Source organism: Callospermophilus lateralis, chromosome 2 (genome assembly GCF_048772815.1).
Source record: "Callospermophilus lateralis isolate mCalLat2 chromosome 2, mCalLat2.hap1, whole genome shotgun sequence".
NCBI classification, from domain to species: domain Eukaryota; kingdom Metazoa; phylum Chordata; class Mammalia; order Rodentia; family Sciuridae; genus Callospermophilus; species Callospermophilus lateralis.
In genome coordinates this window covers 125,585,203-125,596,532 of record NC_135306.1, presented here as the reverse complement: position 1 = coordinate 125,596,532, position 11,330 = coordinate 125,585,203, and the positions used below count along the sequence as shown (strand labels likewise).

Sequence of the window (11,330 nt, the reverse complement as noted above, 5' to 3'; positions counted from 1 at the left end):
AACGTTTATGTATATTTTTTTTTTAAAAAAGAAACTAAATGTCTTGAAGTTCCCTTGAAACTTAATTGGGAAAAATGTAAAGCACTTTAATGGATTTTTTCCCATGATCTGTAAAAGAGTTAACAGATGGTTCAAATGGACAAAGCAATGAAAAAATAGAAATTAAAAGCAGATACTTAAGAAAAGTAACTGAGTCTCTTAAGTATGACAGCAGATGAGATGTATATCAGAAATTTCTCTTGCTGTCAAAATTGCAAGAACAGAAATTTATTCGATGGACCTCTACCAGATGGAGAACAGCTTGTTAGTATGAATGAACTAACTACCCTTTGAAACTTCTGCCCACTTCAGTGATTTGAAAATCACCCTGCTTCTAGGATGATTCCATCCAAATGCCAATGCAAGACACTAATATTGTGATGCAAATAAATATTCATCTATCAGTAAGAGCACCTAAGTTCAAGTTGCTTTCTTGGGGCAGGTTAGGAATGACTGAAAAATCTTCCCAGCAACTGAGAAAAAAAATATTATTACATTAGTCTGGATTGATGAAATTGAGGGGTGGGAAAGAGACGAGTCTCAACTTGGAATTTGTATGCACCCAGTGGGGGAAGTGTCCAGTAAATATAAACTACGGTATAAGTAGTATCTTCCAAATATTCAAACTTTGGGGAAAGTTAACATTGGTTTCTCACCCAGGCATTCTAAGGAGTGGTTGAAGGAGAGAAGTGATAGGCATGTATTTTGGGAGTTAGAGATTCTTTGTGGAGTGCCGGATCTCGGTGTCGCCTTGGGCCAGTAGAGACAGGCGCCCAGGATGGGACAGGGTTAACGCCTGGGGCAGAGGCAGGAGTTGTTTGGCCACTGCAATGCTGGGAGCCCTGAGCAAAGTGCGGGAGGGTGGGCGGAGGCAAGAGGGTAAATGGGCGGGTGGGGGGCGGAGTGGGAGTGTGGCGACTGGGAGGAGGGTCTCGGAGCCCAGGCCCGATTTGCAAGCTCTCTGAGCCTGCGTTCGTGGAGCTGCAGGGTTTCCCCTGCCTGGCCGGACTTGCAGCCGGGCGCTTCGGGCTCACAGCGCCAACGACTGTCAAGAGAGTAAGAGAGTGGAGCTGCCGGAAGTGTTTGCGCGCCGTGGGAGAAACTTTGCTGCCCCGGCTGCGGCCCGGAGCCTCTCCACCCCAGTGCTCTGAGCGACGATGCGCCCCGATGACAACGACCTGAGCAGACCCGCGCCTCGGCCAGCCGCCCGCGCCTGCTTTCGCCTTGCCTCTGGGGAGGAAGACTAGCCCGGCGCAGGCGGCTCGGCGCGCGGGGCCCGTTTCCTCCGCGCCGTCCCCTTGAGTCCCGGCGCGTTCTCCGCGATCGCGCGTCCCCAGCGCCGGCCGCGGTCGCCGGCTGTCCCTACCCTGACCGCCGGCCCCGACGTGCCCCCGGCCGCAGCTGGCAGTGCTTGTGCCATGGGGCTACCCACTCTGGAGTTCAGCGATTCCTACTTGGACAGTCCGGACTTCAGGGAGCGACTGCAGTGTCACGAGATTGAGTTGGAGCGAACCAACAAGTTCATCAAAGAGCTCATTAAGGACGGCTCTTTGCTTATTGGGGCGCTGAGGAGTAAGTAGGAGACCGGCTTGGGAGGGAAGGGAGCGCGCCAGGATCTGGAGAGTCCCCGCGGGGTGTGGGTCCGAGGGTTGGGTTGGAGGAGACGGAGCTTCTTTTGTTTGAATGGATTTGGGGACAAAAGCTGAAGAGCTCCCCTGCTGGTGGCCAACAAAGTTTGTTCTTAGGTGTTCTTATTTACTTTCATGTCTGCAGAGAAGGGAAAGTTTCCTAAGGGACACAGAGTATATCCTAAAGAAAGTCATTCAAAGTCACCTTTCTCATCACACCGCTGGAAAGTTGTTGGGGGCTTTTACTTTCCATGTGTGTGTGTGTGTGTGTGTTCCTATAGTTTGAACACTTCTTAAAAATTCCTTAAAAAGGAGGGGGCCAAGAACATTTTTAAAGATGAAATTAAGCTAGTCTTATTTTCAAAGACAATTATCAATTTTCATATACTTAAATAGCTTGTCACTGGCCACAGTCATTGAGTCGGCTTTTAAAAAATTACATATTTGAGTTTTGCCATTTAGTAAGATGATCAAAGTTAGAATGGCACCGATGGGTTTAAATCCTTTGCAAGTTTCCTGTGCGCATTAAGTTCTGGTTTACATTGTGTGTGGTGTTGGTAGAGCCTGAGGGTGAGAGTTCAGGGGCTAAAGGTCAATCAGAACTTCCGAGGAATGTAATGCTGGGCCTACCCTCATGACTTCTCCAGCCTCCCACCCTTATACCTCCTGACAGGATTTAATTTTCTTCTTTCCTGCTTTGGAACTTCATGTTCAATTACTAAGACTAAAAAGTTAGTCTGAAACTTTTTATATTTTGCATCCCATACAAGGAATTGAGTGACTAGTGATAAGGATTAATTACCTTTCCCAGGACATATTTGCATCTTTTTTTTTTTTTTTTTTTTTTTTTGGCGGGGTGTGGGGAGTACCTGGGAATGAACTCAGGGGCACTAGACCACTGAGCTACATCCCCAGCCCTATTTTATATTTTGGTTTAGAGACAGGGTTTCACTGAGTTGCTTAGCGTCTTACTTTTGCTGAGGCTGGCTTTGGACTCTTGATCCTCCTGCCTCAGTCTCCCCAGCAGCTGGGATAACTGGCGAAGGCCATGGCTCCTGTTCTCATATTTGTGTCTTAATGGAAGTTTTTGAACGCTTTAGTTTCTGAAATGAAACCCTGGAGTCTTTGGCCTCTGATGGCTGGGTGAATGAGGTATTTTCACCAGGTTGAGCAGCCTTTGGGTGATTAAGTATTCCCAAAGACAGATAGAGGGACAGCGTCTTTGTTTATGTCAGTGCAAGGTCAGAAACATGATGAGGATGTGTGTGCGCCTGAAACTGAGATACTTAGCTTCTGATCTGTATTTGAAGCATGTATTATTAGTAAGAATGGGGCTTAGAGAGATGTCTTGAGATTTATGTGTTCCCTAAATCTCTTTTGGTTTTAACCATCCCAAATGCTAAAACATTTACTTTCCACTTGTGCTGTTTAACCAGGGTAAAGAAAACTTGTTTTATGTCGGTATTTGCTTAGTTTCTAAATTTGAGACTGCTACAGTAATGGTGTTTACAGTGATGGGTGAGAAATAAAGTTTATTAGCAGTTCTTTGTATGTTGAATAGACACACATGTGAACTTTTCTTCCTGTGGTTTGTGAATCTTGGTTGAAGTCTCTTTAGTGTTAGAGAGCATGATGCTTCTTCAAAAAAGAGCGTCCCTATCTCAAGCACTAAGTGTGGGACTGATTCTTGCTGGAGCTGCCAGATGTTCTATATTTTCCCTCCACTCTGCATGAGATTAACTTCATTGTTTTGAAAGTTGAAAATGCTTACATAGCTATGATAAATGCTCTGACATACACATTATTTTACTCCTGATGTTACATACTTTCTTGTGATTCTTGAATCGGGTTTTGTAAAAATCAGGTGATTCCCATCTTTATAGCTATGCTCTTTCATTTATAAGTGAAGATACTATGAGAATGTAAGCTCCTTGATAGACCTAGCCTTATTAATTTGGCCTCATGCACTTAAATATACAACCCGCTGTCTTTGTAGGTTTCTTAGCTTTGTGAGAATATATACTGTAACTAACGTTTGATTATTACTGTTTTCATTGTGGAAGGGAAATATTTTATTCTTTGTAAAAAAATTCCTGGCATTAGCTGCAAAATGGGAAGTTTTAGAGCAAAGGAATCCTGAAGTCACATGATAGCACTGCTTTTTTTTTCCCACCAAACCACCTTAAGTCCCTTGGGGAGGATGCTTGAGGCTAGCCTGCAGCTGCTAAATGCTGATTAGATAAGTGTCTAAAGGATTTGAGACCTGCTTAGTCCTATCCAAGGTACATTAAGGAAGCACTCTCTCTCCAAGTCCTGTCCCTCCTGTTTTTCTTCCTGCCTAAGGAGGCCGTCCCTAATTTTATACCAGCTTTTTCAGTAGGGATTTTCGTTATCCCTTTCATTTTTTTAATTTATTTTTTAGCATCTTGTTGTTTCATTGATAACTAATGATTTCCTAATGAATTTAACCTTGCTTAGCTGACAATCATTAATGTCTTATTATTTCTCTCCTTGTTAATAATTTCTGATGAGGGTTTGATTAATGCAAGGATGACTGACTGTTCCACTAGATGCCACATATGCTCCTTGATCTATGCTAAGGATTTAGATTTATTTAGAAAGAATATTATAAATGGAACTAGATGATCTGTCCTAATCTACAAGATTCCATTTTAAAATACCATGAGATACTTAATATTTTTTAAAAAATGAATAAACTGTTATATTCAATATAAACTGTGATAGTTCAGTATTATGACCTAGACTTGAGTTTAAATTCGGGTGCTGTCCAAGTGCTGTGTGTTGGAAAATAAATTTTCTTTCCCTGCAAAATGAGGAAAACATCTATAGAAATTTTACCACTAGGATTATTTGTTAATTTTGTCACATACCATTTAGATATTTTGTGAGAAATATTTGGGAATATTCTTGATATCTGTGGATCAAGCTTATTTCATGAAGTATGACTCAAAGTCTCTATACTTTTCCTCAAATGTTATTCTTTGAGTTTTATTCCTTTGTTAGGTTCCAGACTTAAAATTTGAACTGTAAAATCATAGGTTGTTTTTACTTCTTAATTTTCTCCTTTTAAGGATCATAAAAAAGAAATATCTAAAAATTGCTCTCCTGTCATTTTCCTTTATCTTTATACTTTTGAATTCAAAGAATCATCTATAAGAGGACAAGCTTTGTTCTTAGAAGAATACACAGACTCCCTGAAAAAAAAATCAGGGGAAGGGATAGAGAGAATTAGAAATTTCTAAGTGATTTTGATTTTAAGTTTTCTAACTACAAAAATGATAAATGTGAGTTAATTCACATTAGTCATTCTATAATGTATACATATACCAAAATGTAAAATGTACCATTTCAATGCATACCATTTCTGTCAATTAAGATCAATTGAAAATACTGTAGACCTCTATATCTGTGGATTCCCCATCTGCAGATTCAACCAGCCATGCGTTGAAAATATTCAGGAAAAAAAAAAAAAAAAGACGAGAAAACAGGGTAAGACTGCATATACAGACTTTCTCTATTTTCTCCAAGCAGTACAGTATAGCAACTATTTATTTAACATTTATAGTTTAGTAGGTACCATAAGCAAACAGGGTGATTTAGAGTATATGGGTGGAAGTGCATAGATTATGTGCAAATGCTACTCCATTTATACAAGGGACTTAAGCACCCTGGGATTTTGACATCAGTGTGGCTTCTGGAACCAGTCCTCTGTGTCTCTTGAAATAACACCATAGACAGAACCGACCTTGTGGGGGAGCAGTCTTCTACCCTGCCTTGCAGCATCCTGGCCAGTCCTTCTTCCTTTCCTCTTGTTGCTCTAAGCTGGGACTGGCCAGCTGTTTGGTCTGCCTTGAAGTTAGAATTTCTCAAACCTGTATGTTTGGAATTCTTTTAAAGAAAAAAAAAAAAACAGTTAATGGACTGTAATACAGATTTAATTGTCTATTATGATAGTTAATTAAATATACACAAGCATGAAACTCTACCTCTGTGTATGACAGTCATACTATCTTAAGAGCAAATTAGTCTACAAGTTTAATGCAGTCAACATCAAGAAACCAATACAAAATTTGTCAACTACATTTAATTAATCTAATGGATGTTTTGCTGAAACAAATTTTCCTCTCACACACAGATTGCTGATAATACCTTATGTGTTGTCATTTCATTTTCTTACTATTTTTACTGGTAGAAACTGCACTGCTTTTGAATCTTCTAGTCTGTCAAAAGGCCTTCCATCACAGGCTTTATTTATTTATTGGTCACACTGCTTCTGTTCTGGAAGCTGAAGTTCCTAGCTCTAGTGACCCATGAAACAAACAAGGAGGGCACCTATTCCATTGGTTTGTTGATAATAAGTGGATGATGTAGAATATACAGTTAATGAGAACATTGTTAGGAGCAAGCAGTTTTTCCTAAAGGTGTCACCTTCTGTGGCCACAGACTCCAATTTGCTCTGATGCACTTGTGATCTGATGCACTTGTGATCTAGGGGTTAGGTAGGTGTTTATAGGAAGAGAAAACCCTAAGTGCATACAACTACATTGAAATGTCTTAAAAAGGGTGAAGCACCCACATTTGCATTTGCTGGTTCACAAACTCACCCTGGCCTTGTTGCACCTGGTGTTTTACTTTAAGCCGGTCTCTGGTGTACTTTCTTTGCTACCAGAAGTTTTGGTGGCATGGGGAAGAAGTTGAGAAAAAAGAGGAGAAAAACAAAAAGTAAGAAAAAACTTTCCATAATTCCTTTTTAAAAATTAATTGATTAATTTGTTGGTTTTAGATATACATAACAGTAGGGTGTGTATTTTGGCATATTATACATGCACAGGGAGCAGCCCATTACAGTTTTGATTCCATTCTTGTGGTTGAAAATGATGTGGAGTTACACTGGTTGTATATTCTTATATGAGCAAAGAAAAGTTATGTCTGATTCATTCCACTGTCTTTCCTATTCCCATCCTCCAACGCTTCCCTTCATTCTCCTTTGTCTAATCCAATGAACTTCAGTATTTTCCCTTCCTATACTCCCTTGCTATGGGTTAGCATTCACATTTCAGAGAGAACATTTGACCTTCAGTTTTTTGAAATTGGCTTATTTCACTTAGCATGATATTCTCCAATTCTGTTCATTTACTGGGGAATGCCATAATTTCATTCTTCTTTATAGACGAGTAATATTCCATTGAGTATATATACCACATTTTCTTTATCCATTTATCTGTTGAAGGGCACCTAGGTTGGTTCTAGAGCTTGCCTATTGTGAATTGAGCTGCTATAAACATTGATGTGGCTGTGTCACTGTAGTATACTGATTTTAAGTCCTTTGGGTATAAGCTGAGGAGTAGAATAACTGGGTCAAATGGTGGTTCCATTGCAAGTTTTCAAAGGAATCTCCATACTTCTTTCCCAGAGTGGTGGTACCAATATGCAGTTCCACCAGCAGTGTATGAATGAACCTTTTTCCCTACATCCTTGCCAACATTTATTGTTATTTATATTCTTGCTAATTGCCATTATGAATGGAGTGAGATAAAATCTCCGTGTAGTTTTAATTTGCATTTATCTAATTGCCAGAGATGTTGAACATTTTTTCATATATTTGTTGGCCATTCATATTTCTTCTTCTGTGAAGTGCCTGTTCAGTTCCTTTGCCCATTATTGATTGAGTTATTTGTTTTTTGGGTGTTAAGTTTTTTGAGTTATTTGTATATCCTTGAGATTAATGCTCTACCTGAGGTGCCAGTGGTAAAGATTTTCTCCTATTCTATAGACTCTTTGTTCATGTTATTGATTGTTTTAGTTTGATTCCATTCCATTTATTGATTCGTTTTTTTAGACATAGTGTCATTTTAAATACCTTTATTTTGCATATTTATTTTCATGTGGTGCTGGGGAATGAACCCAGTGCCTCAAGTATGCTAGGCAAGCACTGTACCACTGACCCACAACTCCAGCCCCCATTTATTGATTCTTATTTTGATTTCTTGCACTTTAAGTGTCTTGTAGAGGAATTTGGTTCCTGAGCCAATATAATAGAGAATTGGGCCTACTTTTTCTTTTAGTATGAGCAGGGTCTCTTAGTCTCATTCCTAGGTCCTTAATCCACTTTGGATTGAGTTTTGTGCAGGGTAAGATACAGGGGTTTAATTTCAAACTACTATATATGGATTTCCAGTTTTCCCAGCACCATTTGTTAAAGAGGCTGTCTTTTCTCCAGTGTATATGTATGGCACATTTGTGTAGTATGAGATAACCATTTATGTGGGTTGGTCTCTGTGTCTTCTATTCTGTTCCATTGGTCTTTAATTCTATTTTTGTGCCAATACCATGCCATTTTTGTTGTTATAGCTCTGTAGTATAATTTAATCACTTTTCTTGCTAAGGATTGCTTTGGCTATTCTGGGTCTCTTATTTTTCCCACATGAATTTCATGACTGATTTTTTTTTTATTTCTGTGAAGAACATCATTGAAATTTTAATAAGAATTGCATTAAATCTGTATAGCACTTTTGGTATAATTGCCATTTTGACAATATTAATTCTGCCTATCTAAGAACATAGGAAATTTTGGGCCTCACCAGCTAAGGGCTGTTTCTTGCTGATTTTCCTTCTGAGAATCAATCAATAAATTGATTCTCAATTTTTTTTTTTTTTGAGGCTACTGTGAATGGAATAATTTTCCTGATTTTTCTTCAGCTGATTCATCACTGCAATATAGGAACGTAATTGATTCATTTTCTTTTTTTGTGGTACTGGGGATTGAATCCAGGGGTGCCATACCACAGAGTCATATCTCCAGCCCTTTTTATTTTATTTTATTTTTATTTTGTGACAGGGTCTTACTAAGCTGCCTAGGGCATCGCTAAATGGCTGAGGCTGTCTTTGAACTTGTGATCCCCCTGTCTCAGTCTCCAGAGCCACTGGGATTACAGGTGTTCACCACTGTGCCTTGTTCCCACTCTTTCATTTGTTTCTTTTGAGACATGGTCTCCTTAAGTTGCCCAAGCTACCTTGAATTTGTGTTCCTCCTGCCTCAGCCTCCCGAGTCACTGGGATTACAAGTGTGTGCCATCATGCCAAGCTCTTCCCATAGTTTTCTTTTTACTTGGTCATCCTTCAGCTATTAGTGAGAACTGTTATTTTAGGCTATTTCTGGTATTTAAGTTTGTACATAGGATTTATTTAGTCTAAGTGGAACTCAATGTAGATTCGTTTTTCTTCTGAGAGAGCTACTTCGCTGCTCCTTAGACCACTGAGGTTGTTTTGCTCATTTGGTTGGGCAGTCTAATCAAAGGTGCATGTGTAATTACTCCAACCACTCATTTGGTGCTTATAGTCATTAGAATTTGAGTTAAATGAGCAGAAGTAACTATCTTTCAAATGAACTGTAATTAATTTTAGGAGCTGGTGGATTAGGAATGTGGTGCTTTAGGATTCTGTTTCAGTGCCATGTTAGAAGTAAAAGCGGTTATACTTGTGTTAATTTAAATGGGAGCCTTGACTCTCATCAGAGTGGAATTAAATTGGGCTGGCTGATTACTTCAGTCTACCTCTTTTTGTGCTCTATATAAGCTTAATAGGTGCCCTTTAATAGTATCTTTATTTCTCCTGGATTTCCTTTTCAGCAGGTAGTAATTGAAGGGCTCCTTTGGGTTAGAAGGTCAGAAAATGTGTTGCTGTAGGAACAGAAAATGGTTACCTGTCTAGTGGAGGAGGAGGCTAGCAACCTTATGTACTGCCTTCTATTATAGTTATGATGGAGCTGTTTAACAAACATCCTTTCAATTCTTAACATTTCTTATAAAACAGTGTTAATTGTGTAAACGATGATGTGTAAGATTATATAATTTAAAAATAATAAAGGCTACATTTAGTATTGCTTTGGTGTCCAGTAAAAGTCTCTTAAAGAAATACATATAGAGAGTGGCACATTTTTCCCTCTACATTTATAAACAGAAATATTAGATTTAAAAATCATATTATTAAACTGCACTGAGTGAATGTTGTACAACAATGAAATATTTATGATGGACAGATAGAAAAGGGTGAAGGGAAGGGGGGCTAAATAGCCTTGAATCTCTTTCATGAATGTTATTTCTTGCCAGAGTAGTGATTGCCACATGTTCTGGCCACTGCTATCTTTGCTGTCTGGATTGCAATTTCTGCCCATTTAAGGTTTGTAGGCAGGTGCCAGTATCCCATATTCCCACCTGCCACCCACCAGTTTCAGCTTGTAACTCTGCCAGTTTTCTCTTTTCCTGCAGCCTGCTGAACCTATGCCCAGCATCTAATGATCCTTATGGTGTATCCCCAGTGAATTGGGCCTCACCAGCTAAGGGCTGTTTCTTGCTGATTTTCCTTCTGAAAATTAAAACCAGTTGCTGAACACCTGGCTGTTTAGGTCACATAACCTGCATTTCATCTTTTGCAGCTGCCATATAGTTGAGTTATAGTGACCGATTTTTTGTATATGTATAAAAACTTGCATAATATTTGTTCATCTTAATGGCCCTTGAAGCAGAAAAAAGGGGCAAGATGATAACAGGATAGTTCATAGAAATGTAATTATTCTAACAGTTTTGGTTTTGGCTATCTGAATTTAAACTGGATGTTTCTGGTAATGTGGATCCTTCTTCTAGGATTATAGCTACTTGAAATATTTGGTTAATCAGAATACTTGTTTTTAATATCTGCACTATTACAATTTTGCTATCAAAAATCCAATTAAAATGCTGAGGAAAGTTTTGTGGTAAACACACATATATAACCTTGTGTTTGTAATTTGTTTCAGAAAAAGTGACCTGTGGAATAGTAAGGTACCCTATGAAAGCTAATCGGCTGCTAGTTTTCCAGTCTTTTTTTTTTTTTTTTTCCTTTTTTACAGAGGTGAGAATACATAGAAGAAAAGTGCCTTTCTAGGATCTGAATTTGTACTTGAGAAGAATTTCTTAGATTGTAATTTTTATGTAGAACGTGGTAGGAAAATGCAAGGAAAAGACTAATATTTAACACTTTGTAAGTTATTTTATATTAATGATTGTGGATTTTTCAGTTCCAATATTTAGATTCTGTGGTAGAAATCTCTATTCCTAATAGTATTTTAAAAATGCTAAAACGTGATAATTTTCATGTTGTTGGCTTATCTGATTCAGCTGATTATCTGGTATAGCAGAGAGTGTCTTTTTTTGTGTGCGCGTGTGTGAAGGACAGGGAAGCATCCTTGGTTGGTTCTCAATGTCAGGTGATATGAAAAAAATTGGAAAAATGCTGCCTGTACATAACCTTGCTACATTAATAGTACTCTCCCTGAACCTTGGCTTTAGTCTGGGAAAAAGTGGGTAGACACATAATGACAACCCTTCAATTAGAATCAGATGCATTCCTAAGTAGTGGAATTTCTGTGATATTTTGCAAATCTCAGAAGCCATACTGCCTGCTAGTTTGTGAAAGACATGCCAAATAGCATTCCCTTGAGCTTATCCAAATGAAAGACCCGGCTCCAGTTTTCGCTTTAAGTACACAGGAAAAGTGACGATTTAATTTAGAAAACTGGTATGTGTTTGTGTGTGGACAGGAATGATAAGCCACTAATAGAAATGGAGTATTCTGTATAGTGTGTAGCTAGTATATTATCGCTTT

General features: G+C 38.8%; 1 protein-coding gene across 4 annotated transcripts in view; it reads left to right on the top strand.

The window, feature by feature from the left end:
* The first annotated feature begins 993 nt into the window (after positions 1-993).
* Arhgap42 (Rho GTPase activating protein 42) overlaps positions 994-11,330 on the top strand; it is a 265,823-nt gene continuing 255,486 nt past the window's right edge. For all 4 annotated transcript variants that reach the window (XM_076846490.2, XM_076846489.2, XM_076846491.2 and 1 more), the window contains exon 1: positions 994-1,611. In XM_076846490.2, coding sequence (XP_076702605.1) covers positions 1,458-1,611 — 154 coding nt within the window. In that variant the 5' untranslated portion in view covers positions 994-1,457. The remainder of the gene's footprint in view (positions 1,612-11,330) is intronic.